Here is a 20,322-nt window from a genome sequence, read left to right on the forward strand (position 1 = left end):
CAGGGGCGAAGCCAGAATTTTTTTCAGGGGCGGGCCAAACAGTTCACGGGTCGGGCCAAACTAAAAAAAAAAATTGATTTTTTCAATATAAAAAAAATTCCTACGCTCACCCGAACCACGGCCCAGGCGGCCCCCCTTCCCTTCGCCCTTGCTTGGAGAAGCCAAAGTCGGTCATAAAATAGCATAAGACTATGATGAGATATTCTTTTCATGGTTTGATTTTACGAAATTTGTGAAATCCACGATCAAATTGGTGACAAAAATTTCAAATTAGGTATTTTGGGTGTTTGAAAGCCCCCTCCCCCTTTTGCACCTGGTTCGAGAGTACTTCAACCTAATACGAACCACAAGCATAGTGCACATAGGAATGTAGTTGACGATGTAAGATTATTGCATAAGTTAGTCTGACTAGCTACACTATGCTCCTTAAAATGAGTTAGATGACCAAGACTGTAAGTTTAAGCTTGTGCACATTTTATTAGCACTCATTTTCATAGATCTTGGTAATCTTCTTAAGCTTGTGCTAGCCGCTACGCCGCCACCTTTACCAATACTCGCAACCATTGATAGTGGTGGAGAAAAAATTAACCTTGTTTTCCAAGTGGGTTGTCTAACGACAGTAACATACTATTACCATCTATGAATCTACCTCAAAAAAGTGGGATAAATTTATATAACACTACAACAAGTGTCCCATGAATCTGTGGGGAGGAATGAGACAACCACAATATGTTACTGTTGCCAAACAACCCTAAATAGATCAACTAATTTTAATCGGATATCAGATCTGAACTTGGTCAGATCCATTTATATTACTGAATTTGGATAATAAAATAAGATCATGTTAGGCCTTGGATTGAAACTAGATTTGGTAAACGGCATCAATTTAGTGTGGATTCAGGTTGCCATTCAGACCAAGATCCAATATAAACGGATCTTACATGTAAACTAGATCCGTGCATTTTTGCCACCTTTTACCCCAGATCAGCTGTGTTGTTTTGTCAATTTTCTTCCAGTTATTAACAGCAAGATCACAAAATCTTCATCTTGCCTGGATCGGATGGTATTTTTTCAGATCCAGATTCGACATCGTAAGATCTGGGCCAAAATATGATCTACCTGGGGCCAGCCCTAGGCCCAACTTTCTGATCAAGTCCCGCCCAGAGAAATAAAATCATGGCCAGAAATTAGTATTAGACCTTATTCAGAACTCTAAGTTTGCTGTGATTCGTAACCTGCAAATCGAACTGTTGCATTAGACTTCTGTTAGTGCAATTACCACAAGAAATTTTGAAAAAACAAATACATTACCCAAAAAAAAGGGTTCCCTGACGCGTGGGAAAACACAAGTCAGTAAAAGGCAACTTTTACCGGTGAAGGTAACAAATGCAATGGAATGTTCTGATTGTTATAACATTACAAAATGCTCGTTCTTTAGCGACAGCAAAAAAAGTGTCAAGAATAATCCAAAAAACGTCAGTAAAAAAAATGTACTGACGCTGTTCCTCACGCCAAAACACGAGTCATTAAAGACGTCGCCACTGAAACCTTTACTGACGTTTTGTAATAAAGTCAGTCAAATGGTATTAAAAACGTCTATACTGACATTTATTTCGTCAATAAATCACCACTTATACCACAAGTCAAGGACGTTATCAGGCCTCTAACGTGGTTTTTGCATCATCAGGCCGAATATATCTATATGTTCTTTTTCTTATATGATCTTAGGTGCACCACACTTACTTAAATTAAATTAATTGTAAAGAAAAAAGTTGGGATCTTTCATGTCACATCGACTGCATTAACGCCACCAATAATTATGGATCGGAATTCGTTCATAAAATTTGCCGCCAGTGGCAGTGACATGAGCAAGTCTAATCTTCAGTATGCATCAACGCTTTAGATGAAATTACAGAGGAAACAAAGCCAAAAGAAGGAAGCTGTATGTGAGTGTGTAGTGGAAGACTTCACCTTTTTCGTCTTCTAAAACGGCAATGAGTGGATGGATGCTTTCAAGGGCAAAGGAAAATATTCCCACTCAAAAAAGTCGATCAACATGTTCTATTTGTTTCTTCAGCTGAAAGTGAGGCGCCTACTTAAAAGATTAGTTTCATCCTCCAAATCATTGATTGAAGTGTGAACAATGATCCAAAAGAAGTTGATCATCGTATGAGCTCTGGACTCTAGAAGCAGGGGGAAGAAGAAGGGGCTTCGGCCTCTCGGGCAATGGGCTCCTTCCTACTTACCTGAATTAGATTCTAAACCCGTTTGGGTCTCTACAATGGTATCGCCGGATCATAAATTCATCTCGTGCATAATAAAATTAAACACTAGAGCGATTATATAGGTAATGAAATTGAATGTGCATTAACCAAGATGTACTCAATAGAAAAACCATAAAAAATATGTATTTTTCATTCGCTAGTAGCTTAATAATTAAGAAATCTTAGAGTTTTTGTGATCCTAACCCGAAAAGTGTAATATAACTGGTTAATGTCAGTAGCTGTAGGTGACTAGTCCCTGTTTCGAATCTCATAGGTTTCACATCTTGAAAACCTGAAAGCAAGCTAAGACCAAGGGGTAGAGAAATGGCTTTCGGGGTTTCATGAAAGGAACAAGTGACAAAGTTTTTCAATCAAAGCTAGGCTCCTCAAAGCAAAATTGATAAGGAAAAAAAAAAAAAAAACCTTGTGACTTTTATTGCTTCATATGATTTCTAAACCTTTAGATATTGGGCCATGTTAAGATATTCTCCTTACCTCATATCCATAGTTTTAAAATCAGCTCTGACAGGTTATTGATTGATCATATGAAGAAAAAAAGTGAAATGATGGCTGCCAATATAGAATGTAGATATAATATCCAAAGTAATCAAACACCCGTTTAGGATTATAAATGAGTTGTGGATTCGGTGATGTTTTGTCACGTTTCCATTGGACTTTTAATATATTTACCTTATAATTCGGTGATGTTTTGTCACTTTCGATGCAAGCAGTCACGGAACCCAAGAAAGATGATCCAACCAACCTTTCGACCTGGTATTCCCTGGCCCCACTCCCTTTTGAGATGTTAAATAAATCATCCTTCTTTCATCTTTGATGATTTTTCTTTCAACTTGGGGAGCTGGTGGTTGGTAAGTTCTCATAATTCCTCAAATTTTTAGCACAAATCTGTGTTTAACTTTTTTTTTTTGTTGGTACACGGCAGTGTTGCAAAATCTCAATTTAAGATAAATTTAAAGTTTACTCTAAGTTTAATTGATTTTTTATTAATATATCGTACATGTCAGCCGCGTGACAATTGATATAGACAGAAAGCCGCATCAACATTGACCGATAGCGAAGCCACATGTAAGCTTATGTGATCAGTTGCCCACACCATCTCACAAAATATACATGTTTATATATTTGTATGTTTATATATTTGTATGTTGGTTTTTCCCAACTATTTCTTTGTTTATACATTTGGTGCTGCTTAATCGTTTATGCATTTTATTATATATTTAAAAACTCTAAAACTTTTTACCATGGGTATCAATTTCCATGCCATACGAGCAACCTGCCTACATGGGCAGGGGCCATGGTGCCGCCCTCGATCTTTCCCCTCACATTTTTTAAATTTCAAAAGTTTACATATAATTTTTTTAATTTAACCTATATAGGAAATATGAAAATTTATATTTTACTTCTTGCTAAAAATTTAAAATTATAGTTCAGTTTCTACAACAAAAAATTTCTTGCTCCACCTGTGCCCATATGCACTAATATTAACAATAGCGGTAAATAGTTTTCTCAAAGAGTAACAGTAAATTGGAAATCGGGAGCATTGTTAATAGTCTTTCACCCTCGGAACTGTGGCAAGCAAATAATTTAGTCAAAGCTGAGGTCCCAGTGGTTGGTAGAGGGAATATATATATTTGATCCGAGAGGTTGGAGAGGGCAACAATACAAACGAACAGGTACAAGGTTCATGGTTACTGTTACGTTTCTCAGCGTATTAATGAAACTAGACAGGCGGCATTGGATCAACCTTCCAATAAACCATGTTGTGCCCCTCGGTAGGACTGTACACGAGCGGAGTTGAGCTGAAGCTGGCAAGCTCAGTTCGACTCAAGAAACTCGAGCTTAAGCTCGACTCGACTATATATATCACATCGACGTCGAGCCCTACTTGTTTAACTCATTTAGTATCGACGTCGAGCCCTACTCGTTTAACTCATTTAGTTAACTTAACATGCTCGTTCCTGTTAACTCGTTTAAGTCCTCTTTTTAATTAGTTTAACTATGAAGGACCATCTAACAAAAAATTTAAAGAAAGAATGTGCATATTCTGCATCCAAATATCCCTTAAAGGAAAAACTTGGCAATGTAAAATTTATCATTCATAACACATCTATTATGTAGTCGACCGGGCCGAAGACTCTGAGTGACATCAACATTTTTTCAAGGTACGTTTTTTGACTCGAGAAATTCTCCATGGCTTGATTCAAATGAAGCATTCAAATAGATCAGTCGCCGTCTGCGAACCACTCCAAGCAATAATGACAAGCTCGAGTTCGCATCTTCTTCGATTGTACAATACGAGTTCTTGTTCCACCTAAATACCTCCTCTATGCTTCCAAACGCTCGTATTTCCTTCCTGCTTTTCCGCTTCACCTAATTGTTTACTTCCCAAATAACTCATTGTTCAAACCTCGTGGTACCAAAGACTTAATTCCACTCTTTTATGGCATCGAAATTAATAACCTAGATCACATACTTCCGAAATAAATGTCTAAGCTAATTTAATTACCTGAGTTGATTGATAGTTTACAAAAAAATCTATATATATATATATGTATATATAAACTAAACCATATAGATATATAGCAAGAGCAAGAGAGAAAGAGGGGTTGGTTGACCACTTGGGTAAGAGACAAAAAACCAGACCCATTAAAACTAATTATGAAAGTTTTTTTTTTTGGCAATGTAACTTCATGGATATGATTTTAAGAGTGATTTAGTAGGAAATATATTATTAAGTTAGTCATTCTTTACTTTAATAATATTTTTTAATAACAAAAAGGTCATCGGCTCTTATAACATCAAAATTTAGTAGTATAAAGATCAATTTGTTTTACAAAACTAATTTGAACTAAAACTTGGTTTACATTAAACTAGTGTTTACAAACACATCAGAGTGTCACATGTTTACAAATACATCAAGACTGCCCTCAAATGCTTTGATGGGATGCTAACTAAATACTTAGATGCTAAATAGATAAGGGACAATCTCAGTCGTTTGATCTTTTCTAGATGATCGGTTGAGACCAAAATAAAGAGAAGAAAGCTATTAGATGCTAGGCAGACAAAAGAACAATTTCAGCCTTGTATATTTTCTAGATCCGTGACAAAGACAAGTGTAAACTAATGTTATATGATAAAAATGTGTCATCTCATTTTTTTTCTCTCAACCAAAAAGACCAAGAGTTGAGATTGTATAATATTGGATGATAAACGGACAAGAAATAATATCAGCCCTTTATATTTTTTAGATCGGTGGTTGAAAAGGTGTCAATCAATATTAGATGAATAAAATACCACATTACCATTCTTCTCTTTATTTTTATATCATTTGCTGATCTGGAAAAAAGGTTTAAGTCGTGATATTGTTTCTTATCTGTGTAAGATCTAAGTGTCTAATTGTTATCTATTTATATAGTTTGGTTTCTTTGCAATTAATAAGTAAAGGGTCGAGGATCTATCATTATGCCAAGATTAGATGTAAACCTTGGAGCCTCAACACGAAATGATCCAAGTTTTTTATAAGAGAAACTGAGAGAGGTCGTTTTCCATTTCTCTTTCGTTTCCTTCAATCATAGACGTAAGCCAAGCGAATAACGTGATGGAGAAAGAGCTGTTGGAGTCACTACTGCACAAGATCCCCAAAGGTAAAGAAATTCAAAAGGAAAAAGAGAAAAGGACTGATCAGATTAGTCAACACAAAGAAAGAACCCTAAATAATTTGGTTCAAGATTCGAGTTATTAATCATAACTTGGCTGAGGGGCACTGGTTATATATTGGAGGGACATTTTATATATAAATATGTAAAATTTTGGGATTTTTTCAATATATAAATACACGATTTTTTATTGGACCTTGTTTCCCCCACATGTGGCTCTGTTCCTGCTCATCCACCGCTTGTCTCCCTTTTATGTTAGCAACTTCAAAATGATAAAATTGCCTTTTTTAAAAGAAAAAAAAAAAAAGAAAAACCAAAATAAAACCAGGTGCCCTTGATATTTGATAAGGACAAAAATGAAATGTTAATCCTTTGTTTAAAAGTCCAAATTAAAGATCTTTTACACCGCCGTCGAGTGTTCGGTAGGAAAATTTGAAGTCTTTTTCATCATTTTTTTTAACCTTGGTTTATGATGGATCGAACTGTTTTACTTAGATAGTTGGAAGATTCTGAAAAGTTAGAGTTACCATTCAATATATATATATATATATACATTGACTTTTTTGGCCATTCAAATACTACCGGCCATTCATACATACAGTCTATGCATCAAAAAGGAAATTAAATGTGCAAATTAAGATAAGGAAGGTGAACAAAATTTTTAAGAATTAATTAATTAATTTAATTGGATCAAGAATGTCCTAGGATAACAAAATACAAGTAAAACTGTATGAAGCAGGTATAGCTGGTCAATTTACTAGACTTCTGTGAGTGATAACTGTAGGAAAAACAAATGTGGACCCTAGATATAACTTAAATATAAATCTGAATTTATGCTAGTTGCCGACATCTACAAACATTCACCAAGCTTCGAATAATGTTAAGAGCTCTGAGTAGGGAGTTGGTAATGTAATGAGGGAAAGATTGTAAAGAGTCATCACCGACTCTCTTGAAAGAGTCGAGATGACTCAAGAATAACTGCTAACTGGGCGTCAACTTGATGGTGTAATGTCCTCCTGTTTCCTCTTAGACTTCGATACAAAAGCGCGCAAGCCTTCCTCTTCATTCTTCGCTCATCGAGAACTAAAGACCCAAATTTTACAAGAGTCCCTGCAGCTAATCTTCTTTCCGATATCAGGTCTGTATCTTAATGGTGTGTGTGCTTTTGTGCATGAGAAATTGATAAATACCATACTCCCTGGGTAAGAGATAAAAACCAGAACACCTAAATTTGTATTAAAAGTTGTTCTAAACAAAATGTGATCCCTTTAATTTGTTATAAACACTAGTTTAATATGAATCATCTGTTAGTTGCAGTTATTTTTCTAAAAAAAAAAATGATCTTTTCTACTATCCAGATTTTGATATCATAAGAGTCATTCATTTTTAAAAAAATCGTTATTAAAATCAAAAAATGATGCTATCAACATTTTAATATTATAAGAGCCATTCATTTTTTATTGTTAAGAAAACATTATTATGACCCACTTAATAAATACTTCTCACCAAATCACTCTTAAGACCATATCTACAACGTTAGATTACAAAAAAACTATTTCAATATTTAATTTTAATTGGTCTTATTTTTATCCTTTATCCAAGTTGCTTGGTTTTTACCAACTCACACACACACACACACACACACATATATATATATATAAAAGGGTTGAGATTGCGACCATTGACTGTTTGCCAAGAAAAAAGAGCTCACCAAACATCAGGAGCTGATCATAATGACATGATATTGAAGTGTTGATTGCGCAGATACAGCACTTATTCGTTGGTTAGATACAATTCAAGTCTCTGCATGTTGTAGTAAGTGGAACCATTCTAACATTTCTCCTGTCATTCTCTCCCATTTTTCCTCTTTCCCGTCATCCTCTCTGAATTAAGACCACAAACTGCAGCTCACTTCACACTCTCTCTCTCTCTAAATAATAAAGGAACCAGGAAGAAAAGAAAAGGTTCCTGCTTTTCCTCTTTGGATAGTTGGTGAGACACTAGCTGACATTTCAATAGTGGTGGGAAATTTTGTCTCGAATTGTAGCTGTCCGTCCCACACTCAAATTTAATGGGAAAAGAAAAAAAAAAACTGGGAAAAGCTAAAGGCAAAAGGAAGGGAGTAGTACAGAGACAAATTCCAAATAATAGAAAAAAGAAAAGTAAAAGAGGGAACACATATATGCGAAAAAGAAAAAAAAATAGAAAAGAAAAGGAGAAAAAGCAAGAATTGCATGCATAGGAATCAGGAAAAAAGAAAAAAAGAAAAAAAGAAAAAGAAAAAGCTGGGCATTGCCGGCCGACAAAAGCATCACCATGACTCCATTGAAATCCATCTCTTTCCCCTCCTAATTAGATTAACATATAAGGAAATCACCAATGCTGAGTCCAGTCAAGTGGCATAATATTTAATACCAACATTATTAAAGAAGAGAGAAAAGCTTGTTTAATACCAACATTGTTAAAGAAGAGAGAAAAGAGATGAAGAGAAAGCAGCATATCAGTAAGAACCTAACCAGTTTGTGACAAGATATAAATATTCAATGCCCTTCAATTTAATGGTCTTTAAGTCCAAAACCTAATTACAGGGAGGAGGAGGAGTTGGGAAGAAGCCTCGTAGTGCTCACCAGATAAGATGTTTGACAATTTTGAATGGGAACATAAAGGAATCCCAAATTTAGTTGTTTTTTCTTTGGTGATGTGCCCTTTTGTCTCCCTCAAACATGGATTACTTGGAGGAGGATAAATTTTACACAACTTTTCAAAAGACTTGGGAACTTACCATCTTCTTTAGTAGCTAAAGGCTACTGGGGAATGTAGATGTCGTTCTAATACAAGGAAAGGTAACAAAAAGAGAAAACAAGGACTTGTTTCTCCGGAATATGAAGTTCATCTGATCAGAATCTCAGATCCGTACGTATGTGCTCAAGCACAGGGTTATACACATGGACATGAATCCAAATCTTATCAATCCGTTCCGAACAATTGAACCCAATCAATGTCATTATCATATTTTAGTATGCCGTCACCATGTTTAATAGTTGCTAGATCCAAAATATATATATATATATTAAAAAACAAAAACAAAAACAGATTGGGTTTGGTAGAGTTAGTCAATATATAATTAGGTATTAAGTGGTAGTGCATGGTACCTAAGTTGAAGGGTCTACCACTGTTATCGCGGACAGCATCAAAACCCAAGATTCCAAAAACAAAGGAAATGAAGGGGCCTTTGGGCTTCTCTTATAGGCAGTAGATTGTTAAACACCTCGCACAATGTTGTAAAAGGCGAAACAAAGTGTTGAGCCCCTCATGAGGCGAGGCAAAGCGACGCGTTAGTTGAAGCGTAGGCTTCATGGACAAAGTTGTGAATTATAAATATATATACATATATAATAAATTAAAAAAATATGAAAATAATTCACCCATTCATTACCTTCTAGCAGCTATCACATATCCTTAACTATTTGGCAATGTTGGAATTAGAAGAAATTTGTGAAATTGAATGTTAGAATTTAAAAATCACGAAATGTAAAATCTCTTTTTTACATACACTAGAACTTATAAGACAATAAAAAGATAAAAAAGCCTTCTCGCACAAATAGTTTTATTTTAACATGTTTGTAGACTAAACAACAAAGCAAGAGTAATCTTCTTTACAACATCAACCTCGTGCTCACGGTAAAACATTCATTACTAGAACTGCTTGTTCTTCTTGATGAAGACAAACAAACACCACAAAATTTTGTAGTGAACATGCACCAGTTGAGTCGGGCAAGTCTCTGAAATTCTCTGTTTCCTGTAACTAAAAAAAAAAGAAAAGCTTGAGTACCAAAAGCAAGGTACTAAAAGTAGAGTAGTACCACTGGCTTCTCCCCAATAGCAAAAAAAAATTATTTTTCAACAATTTGGGATAAGAAAGAAGCATATTCTAAGATGAGTCGCATATTCCAAAGCCTAAATGAATGCATTATACGTATGTTTGAATGATTAACCAAGAAAAGAGGAAGGGAAGAATTGAGAAAGCAGCCAAAGTGCTGGAATTAGGAATATCTTTTAAGAGATAACTCCAAACATCGGGTTCCCTCTCCACCAATCAGTCGCTGGCCATTAACGACTCCCTCCCTCCCTCTTTCTTTTCTTTTTCCACTGGGAAATTCGAAAACCATGGAATAATAAAATCGTTGGTGGACCCCACTACCCAGGGTGGGGCCTTGGAGCTTGGCTCGTTTTCCCATAAGCATCCGAGCGTGGGGGCCACCGCCGCACCCAAAATTTCGGAAATGCCCTTTTTTTTGGGAGCGGTCTACTGATGGGATGAAAGAAGCATAGTAGGCAGTCCTTTATTTATATATATATATATATATATATATATGGTACGGTTAACTAAGACAAATTTTGGATAACTTATAATATGTTGAGATCACATAAGATGATGACGGAGATGTACTTATTAACATAAACCACAACTATTAGGTAGTCAGTTTTTATTTTAAATTCACAAACAACTATTGCGTTGTCAGATTTTATTTCAAATTCACAAACAACTATTGCGTTGTCAGATTTTATTTCAAATTCACAAACAACTATTACATTGTCAGTTTCTATTTCAGATCCACATAATGTTAACTTTCTATGTTATAAAATGGAGGTCACTTAAGGCCCGTCAAGAACAGCACTTCAAGGCATATTAAAGAGATGAGGAGTTTGGTAAGAGATTTGGCCTTTCTTTGAGTGGTCGGATGAAATACTTCAATTCACCCTGAAACTAAGCTTTTCAATTGTGATGCATATATAAATTTGTAAATTGCAGGTTTAGAAAAAAATATTTTTCATGAAAAAAAAGGTGGTGCAAAGTGTGTAGTCTTAGCTCATTGACCATAACAAACAAAAATATATGTTGATAAATAAAGAAGTGTATTTCACATTTTCAGAAATTTCTCAATGATCATATTTGGGCGATCATAGCTCAAGTGCTGTTTGGTTTCCATGCTGACACTTATCCATTATGTATCTACAATATACAACGATGGCTTCCACGCAACTAGTTTTTCGTAGATTAGGTACCACGCTAACTTCAAGGACGAACCCTAGGGGCAAGTTAATCTTCGCAATCGACTGATCCTGAGATCGAGACAAAGTTTTTTATCCTCTCACTTTATTGATTTGATTTTGTTTCCTCACAAAGTTTTTTATCCTCTCACTTTATTGATTTGATTTTGTTTCCTCCGGTTTCTTTTACCCCAGATTTTGACACCAAAGACTGAGCCAAGATAAATTTTTGATGTGGTTCTATTTTTATTTTTTTTTTCACAAACGCCGTAGTAAATTTTTTTGAAAATAATGTAACTTTTTATACGAGGCATGATTCTTGTCGCCTCCTAGACATGTGGATTTAGTCAAAGTGTGGAGCAGTGTTGCAGCAATTGTCAGTAGCGAGGCTACTGTGCTACTGTATGACTAGCGTGAGTCATTATCTACGCCAGCATTTGAAATCTTGCATTGTGATTACGCTGGACCTAGGTTTAATTGGGCTCAACCGCATGTGGTGCTCATATCAGACCTGAGTCAATGCCCTAAAATCACTCGTTCTTTTAAGTGAAAGTGAAAGACCTGTTAGTTAGTGTTGTTCAATGAAAATTTTCTGACTAGGGCCACTAGGTATTCACCAAATATTCGAACGACACTTTATATGTAAATATACAAAACTTTGTGGTTAACCGACACATTAATTTTATTGGGTAGTGGCCAGTGGGGGTTCTTTCCGGCACATAACCACATGTGATTCGGACCCAAGTGTAGTAGAGTATGCTTGACAAAAAAAACTGCATTTTAGAAATATATGTTCTTAAAACATGTTTCCAGAGTAACTTTTACATATATTTCAAAGATTTATATATGTTTAGTAAAATAAGAACATGATAATTAGAAAATATGTGTTAAGAACATGCCATAAAAACCTTAAAAAATCTGCTCCACTCAATTGCAGCTGTGAGGTTTCATTCTTGGTGTAAGGATGGGAGGATGACTTCAAAAACCGTGTTTGGATGGGAAACCAAATGCCTTTCCAGGGTTCATGGAATTTTCTTATTTTCCCAAACGTGGGGAGGAAAGATTTTTCTCGTTTACTTTGCTCAAACTTGCAAGGGGAGGGTAAAAGGTAAAAAGGTTCTTCTGTTCAGGCTTTTCGGCCTCCGTCCTTCGCTCGACGGGGAACCGGCAACTGCCGGTTACCACTCGCGACAAAACATGGAAAAGGCTGGTCGAAGACCGGGGCCTACCGGCCCTAATGATTGAACGTCCTGCTTGCCACGTAGGTTGTAAACCGTCTGAACTCGGATTGGGATTTGCTACCTGACGGATCGGACATAATCCGGTTTTCTTTAATCGGGTTCGGGAATCCTGGAGTTGAATCCAAAGATCAGCTACGGTAAAAGCTGAACTTCTCGTACGGTCGGGTAGAATCGTGCTTATCAGATCTTGGATTCAATCACCTGAATCATATACCGAGTCCCCCGAACCCAATCAAGATTCTGGCGAGAAGACAAACTCGACGGAAGCAGCTCGACCTCGACTCGGCAGTTACGTGTTGATTTCGAGCTCGACTACAATAACACTCGACAAACTCGTTTGAATAGAATTGATATGCATCCTTACGTATTGATGTCAAGTTCTACTCTATTAAGGCTCGACAAACTCGTTTCAATAGAATTGATATTCATCGTTACGTGCTAAGCTCGAGCTCGACTTGATTAAGGCTCGACAAACTCGTAAACTCATTTGAATATATAGACTTGATTAAGGCTAGACAAACTCGATTAAGGCTCAAACTCAACTTGGCAGTTTAAGTGTTGAGCTCGACTACAATAACGCTCGACAAACTCGTTTGAATAGAATTGATATGCATCATTACGTGTTGAGCTCCAACTCTGCTCGATTAAAGTTCGACAAACTCATTTGAATAGAATTGATATGCATGGTTACGTGTTGAGCTCAAGCTCTACTCGATTAATGCTCTACAAACTCGTTTGAATAGAATTGATATTCATCGTTACATGTTGAGCTCAAGCTCGACTCGATTAAGGCTAGACAAACTCGTAAACTTGTTTGAATATATCGACTTGATTAAGGCTCGACAAACTCGTAAACTTGTTTGAATACATCGACTTGATTAAGGCTCGACAAACTCGATTAAGGCTCAAGCTCAACTCAGCAGTTACGTGTTGAGCTCAAACTCAACCCGATTATTTGAACGAGTTGACTCATGAACTCGAGCTCGACTCGTTAAGCAAATGACTCGGCTCGAACTCGTTCATGAACAAAGCTTTAACGAGTCAAGTTCGAGCAGATCGACTAGTTGTTCACTGCTAGTTGAAACCCACTTAAATATTTAGGGTATATTTGATAGTACGTGATTGCACCACTCACCAAAAAATTACAGATCCCAAGAAATGGGATGCTAAATTGAACCTTGGATCTTCAGTGATTATAATCACTTAAAATCTCAGATCGGAAATAAAATAAAATCTAGACGTATTTAGGTCTCAGCAGCAATTTTCACGTTGATCAATCCCTTTCATTTCTCGCATGCTTAGTGAATGTGGCCCGACAGAGTAAAGCCCACCACATGCGGAACATTGAAAGCCATCTCTCCTTCTATTGGCATCAATTGATAAGAATCTCTTTACCTCCCTGGCATCAAACAATTCCAAACTTTACCAAGATCAAGAAACTGAGGATGCTGGTGGATAAAATTAAATCTGTTCTAAGTTCATGTCAAAATCATCTTTGATTTGGGGTGGAGTCTTATGTGGCCATCTGCGTGCAACTTCAGTATTTGTAAGTTGATATTCTCAACATATATATGTATATATATATATATATATATTCTAAGTCTTAAAAGCGAACAGTTATAATTTTTGAGCTTCCCTTTTTCTTGGGGGCCGACGAAATAAAACAAATGTAATAATTATATCAAAGGAAAAGTAGAGAAAAGAGAAAAGGTAGAAGAAGGAATCGGTGAATGTGCACGCTACGTAAAAACTGGAGATGGATGATGAGTTTCTCCAAGGCAATAAAGGGTGGTGAGGAAAAAAGGTAAAAAAGTAGTAGGAAGACGAGGAGGGGTGGCCTCCATTAAAGATGGAAAACAAGTAGGAATCTTTAAGACTACTGGAAAAGAAGAAGAAAGCTGTTGGGTTGGAGGATTTACTTAAAACTATGCACATGCAGTCGTCAATGGCTTCTTCACTTCGTGCAATTAAACTGTTGGGTGGACTGTAGCCGGTTGGCCCAACTCTCTACGTCACCTGTAAATTACTCTCCTTCCTAGATATTTCCACCTTTTCCGCACGTGCCTTTGATATATATATATATATATATATATATATATATATATATAGAGAGAGAGAGAGAGAGAGAAGAAGAGAGATAGAGAGAGAGAGAGAGAGACTGCACATGCAACTCGTTCGATTATTACTTGTTTCTTTTTAGACTGAATGTAAGACTTTAGATATAACCAGTGGAGATCAGCTCTCCAAATGTGATACACTCATTGTAGAATTTTCTTTTATTTTTTTCCCGATGCTTTAAGTTCTTGCCGTCCTCTTATGTATGTTGGTAGGAGGTCGAATAATGTAAGTAGTTTTTCAATTTACAATGATAATTTAATAGACTTATCTTTTCCCGCCATTTTAATCGCTGTAGCATCCATTTATAACATATGCATTAACACGAATTCAATGGATCGGAAATTGAATACTGCAGTTTACTGGACCGCTCCTTTAGGGCCATGTTTATAATGAATTCGTGTAGTTCCTATCCATTTGAGTGGGTAGTGTCAAGGTGATACCTTCGTCCAAGTAAATTGGATCTCATAAAGAACTGGTAGTAACAGGAGAGTTGGGAAAAGTACTGATCACTTTATATCATGCCCCAAATAAACCTAACACAACATGATTTTCAAAAAAAATTAAAATTTTATAACTTGAGGAATGACTTGTTCTTTGGTGACTCCGTCTGCACGGAAAGTTTCAAAATTTTGGGAAGAGAGAGAAAATCTAGAGAGAGAGAGAGAGAGAGAGAGAGAGAGAGAATCATTGCATCTTTTGAATTAAAATATCACTTAGATGACAGCTCCACAGTGAGGTAAGGAATCTATATAAAGAGAGACCTAAGTGCGTGCTAGCACAGACTCAGGCCTCTTCTTCCCCCTCCACATTGTTTTCCTGTCACCGTTTCCAGATATCTGGAAACAAGGGGGGGAAAGCAAAGTTGCCTGAGTTGGTGATTTTCCGGCGGAATGGTCCTCCACTCCGGGGACCCCAAATGGGGTCGCCTTTGGCCTCATGTGCTCTTTGCTGCTGTGGTATGGTTCTCTGCTAGCAATGCTGTAGTCTCCGGCCAGTATCCCTACTCGTCACCACCACCACCGCCTTATATGTACAAATCACCACCACCTCCTTCGCCGTCGCCGCCACCTCCTTACTATTACAAATCACCGCCGCCTCCGTCCCCCTCTCCTCCACCACCGTACTACTACAAGTCTCCACCACCACCTTCTCCTTCACCGCCGCCACCGTACTATTACAAGTCCCCTCCACCACATTCCCCATCTCCTCCGCCACCTTACTACTACAAATCACCACCACCACCTTCTCCATCTCCTCCACCACCTTACTACTACAAGTCACCACCACCACCGTCCCCCTCCCCTCCTCCGCCCTACTACTACAAATCTCCGCCGCCACCTTCCCCATCTCCTCCTCCACCATATTATTACAAATCCCCACCACCTCCTTCCCCATCTCCTCCTCCTCCCTACTACTACAAATCACCACCACCACCTTCCCCATCTCCTCCTCCTCCCTACTACTACAAATCACCACCACCACCTTCCCCATCTCCTCCTCCACCCTACTACTACAAATCCCCACCACCGCCTTCACCTTCACCGCCGCCACCTTACTATTACAAGTCTCCGCCACCACCTTCACCGTCTCCACCACCACCTTACTACTATAAGTCCCCACCGCCACCTTCACCATCGCCGCCACCACCGTATTACTACAAATCCCCACCACCACCTTCACCGTCGCCACCCCCACCATACTATTACAAATCCCCGCCACCACCCTCACCATCCCCACCACCACCGTACTACTACAAGTCACCCCCACCACCATCACCGTCTCCTCCACCCCCATACTACTACCACTCTCCGCCACCACCAGCCCATCCAATGCCGCCTTACCACCACAAATACCCTCCACACCATCACCACCCCTACCACCATCTCCATGTCAGCGTGGTTGGAAGCGTCTACTGCTACGCATGTTACGATTGGCCACACAAGAAGCTTGTGTCCCATGAGAAAAAACTTGTCATTGGTAAGCATATTCTCCATGGAATGCAATGACCCTCTCATATTTCCTTTTTCTCTCCTCTGGTCAGTGTTTTTCTTTTCTTCACAACTCTCTTCTTCAAATTTTTTTGAAAAACATGTTGATTTTCGTGTGACGAAAGCATAAATCATAATAATTGTTTCCCAGAACATGTTCAATATTGCGGGCTATTTTTTCTTTGTTACTTTTTATTTTCTAATTTCAAAATGAGGTCAGCATGAGCTTGCGATGACACGTTTCGGCCACAACCTCTTTGAAGTGATGTGGACCCTCAAAGGGTACATACTTTCAGCAATAATTTAAGCCTTCTAAAGGCTAAACTCCAATGTTTTTGCTTTGAATGAGTTGGAGAAGATGAACATCAAGAGCTTCACTCCCCTCTCTCTCTCTCTCTCTTTCTTTCTCTCTCTCGCTGACCATATGTTGATGGCCGAACAGGTGCCACAATTGAAGTGATTTGTAAAGAGGGATCCAAGAAGATTTCATTCTTTGGGAAAACAAACAAGAACGGAAAATACTACATTGAATTAGAAGGCTTCCATGGAAAGTACGAGACCTGCAAAGCCAAGCTCCACAGCGCACCAAAGGGCTCTCTCTGCAACATTCCCACAAACGTCGGCCATGGCAAATCTGGTGCTTCTTTATTCCTTGAATCAGAGTCTCATGGTGAGATAGTTCTCAAAGCCAAGGCATTCGCTTTTGCTTCTGAAAAGCCATACAAGTTCTGCAAGCACCACCACTACCACCACCATCCCCCACACCACTACCACCCCAAGCCTCCTCCCGCATTACCACCACCACATCATTACTACTACAAGTCCCCACCACCACCAGCTCCTACATACTACTATAAATCTCCGCCACCGCCATCACCAAAGTACCATTACAAGTCTCCTCCACCACCATCACCATACCACTACCAATCACCACCACCTCCTCCTTACTACTATAAGTCACCGCCACCACCACCGCCCAAGTATTACTACAAATCCCCACCCCCGCCATCACCATACTATTACCATTCTCCACCACCACCTCCTTACTACTATAAGTCCCCACCACCCCCATCGCCGTCTCCACCACCACCATATTACTACAAGTCTCCTCCACCACCATCACCTTCTCCTCCACCTCCTTACTATTACAAATCCCCGCCACCACCATCGCCCTCACCACCCCCTCCCTATTATTACAAGTCCCCACCACCACCATCGCCATCTCCTCCTCCTCCCTACTATTACAAGTCTCCCCCACCACCATCTCCGTCGCCTCCGCCTCCTTATTACTACAAGTCCCCGCCCCCGCCATCTCCATCCCCTCCTCCACCCTACTACTACAAATCTCCACCACCACCATCTCCATCTCCCCCACCTCCCTACTACTACAAATCTCCTCCACCACCATCCCCATCACCCCCACCCCCCTACTATTACAAGTCCCCGCCACCACCATCGCCATCTCCTCCTCCTCCCTACTACTACAAGTCCCCACCGCCACCATCACCATCTCCACCTCCACCCTACTACTACAAGTCCCCACCACCACCTTCACCATCTCCACCACCACCCTACTATTACAAATCTCCCCCACCTCCATCTCCCTCACCTCCACCCCCTTACTACTACAAGTCCCCACCACCACCATCGCCCTCTCCTCCACCTCCCTACTATTACAAGTCACCGCCGCCACCATCTCCTTCACCGCCTCCTCCATATTACTACAAATCCCCACCACCACCGTCCCCATCACCACCTCCCCCTTACTACTACAAGTCCCCACCACCACCATCCCCGTCACCTCCACCTCCCTACTACTACCACTCACCACCACCACCGTCCCCTTCACCACCACCTCCCTATTACTACAAGTCCCCACCGCCACCTTCTCCATCACCACCTCCCCCTTATTACTACAAGTCCCCACCACCACCATCGCCATCTCCTCCTCCACCATACTACTACCATTCACCTCCACCACCATCACCTTCACCACCCCCTCCGTACTACTACAAGTCCCCACCGCCACCAGCCGGATACAACTAAGGCCGACTTTGCAGCGTTATCGATCATGTAAGTGTTTTCAATACAGATGTTCTTTAATAGTCATTCTAAACAGCAGTATATTTGTTACTTAAATTCTCATATTTTGAAACAAACCCTGTGTTACAGGTTTTGATAGGACTCTTGCATTAGTAGGGAATAAGCGATCCAAGGCATCGTCGGGGATCACAGGATGTGAAGAATTCGAGAGTCCAATGGTTGCCATCTTGCACATTCTGCTGTTAGTCTACTCTAATAGAATTAGCTTCACTAAGGGGGTTGGCCGGAGAACCTTGAAGAAGAAGAGTTCTTGATCACAAAGTTTGGCCAGTTTCAAGAATTTATTTGTTGTTATTGTACAATCCAGATTCGTTCTTACTCGTTTTGTGAGGCCTATATAGTATCAGATCCTGCAGTGCACTATGCACACTCTGTTAATAAAAATGGAAATTTCTCTCTCTGTCTCTCTCTCTCTCTCTCTATGACACACGCACACATTTTCCACAACGAAATAACATGTGATGCCGATTTAACAAACTATTCCATACTCGCTTTCAAACTTAAGAGGTTGAAAATTTTTCATTCAAGTATCTGCCATTTTCGATCTATCTCCAGAAACAAACTCTATTGTTCTTAAATCTTAGTTCCAGCCAGCCTTCGATTTGCACACCATGTTAATTCCACATTCTGGTGAGAGAGGTCACCAACTATGTTTGGTGTTTTTATAAAGGGGGACCTGTGTTCAATTACTAGATCCACTTCTGGTCTCTTGGGCAAACTAGCTCATGCTGAATAATCCAGCCAAATTGAATAAAGTATTATTAAGACGATCCAATTTTTCTTTTCCATTATGGGAGCCAACACCCATCTGCAAAAATAATACAGGAAACTGCTACAGATATATTTTAACCTGAGACGTCTGCCAAAAAAGTTTGGCTGGTTTAAATCAAATTCAAAGACTTGAAGGCCGTCGTTTAGGTAGAGAAAGAAAAAAATTGACAACTACATGAAAGCTTCCAAAGGAAAAAAGTATCACAGTAAACTATTACGTGGTTATTGTCGTTATCACAGCTATATTTTAATAGCATTGCCATGAATATTATTGGGTGGAGTTTCTTTCTTTCCCGCTTAACCAATGGACGCTGTTCAGAAGAGAACCATTCATTTTATTCTCATTTTTAGCAGGATGATTGCAAGAACCACGTTAAATGGTTGCATCTTATCCTGGGGACAGACAAAATGGGAAAAGCACAGTGACAAAAGAAAGAGGCCATGGAGGCCATAGTGCCCAACACATCGTCTCAATTGGAAACCACCATTAATGCAATGGGGCCAACCAGAGAAGATCTTCATGCGGATTTGCCCTTATATGCCTTACACTTTGTTTATATTTACCTCCTTATTTGAAGGAAAACACTGACATACTCCTGCTCTAAAGGGGCATCCTGGTCTTAACATGATAAATAACAAGTCCATCGTGTATTCCCAACGTACATATATACTAGGCTCTTCTAGCTGCCTTTTGAGAATTATTTCTTTATTGCTTTCTCTTTGCTTACTTTTAAAAGCATGGCGAATATGCCCACATGGCCACTTATTTTTGGGAACAACATAGTGCAATGAAATTAAGTTGTTTGGAGATGTCTTTTCTAGCTTTTCTTAAGTTCCTAATAATATCAATGTGACTTTCGTGGTCCATAACAATGTAAGTCCACTCTTGGATATCTTTATTTGGTTGGACTAACGAATGATCAAAAGGTCGACTTGTAATGATCCAGATTTTAACAGCCCCAACAATTTCAAGTGCATCTAGTTTAAACTGGATTGAAACTCTTAGACTTCTTGCTTTTGAAATATGATGGTTCTATGCTCATTTGGCTTAGACACAGTGGTGGAGCTGCTTGTGGGCTTGTATGGGCAGTTGCCCACACGGTCTCAC

The 20,322-nt window shown here is 39.0% G+C and overlaps 1 protein-coding gene across 1 annotated transcript; it reads left to right on the forward strand.

The window, feature by feature from the left end:
* The first annotated feature begins 15,116 nt into the window (after positions 1-15,116).
* Positions 15,117-18,843, forward strand: LOC116250594 (extensin-2-like). The gene is made up of 3 exons (XM_031624337.2): positions 15,117-16,329; positions 16,783-18,413; positions 18,513-18,843. Exons 1-2 carry the CDS (start codon positions 15,243-15,245, stop codon positions 18,384-18,386), a joined length of 2,691 nt encoding a protein of 896 aa, XP_031480197.1. The 5' UTR covers positions 15,117-15,242; the 3' UTR covers positions 18,387-18,413; positions 18,513-18,843.
* The last annotated feature ends 1,479 nt before the right edge of the window (positions 18,844-20,322 follow it).

The sequence above is a fragment of the Nymphaea colorata genome, chromosome 3 (assembly GCF_008831285.2).
Source record: "Nymphaea colorata isolate Beijing-Zhang1983 chromosome 3, ASM883128v2, whole genome shotgun sequence".
NCBI lineage: Eukaryota > Viridiplantae > Streptophyta > Magnoliopsida > Nymphaeales > Nymphaeaceae > Nymphaea > Nymphaea colorata.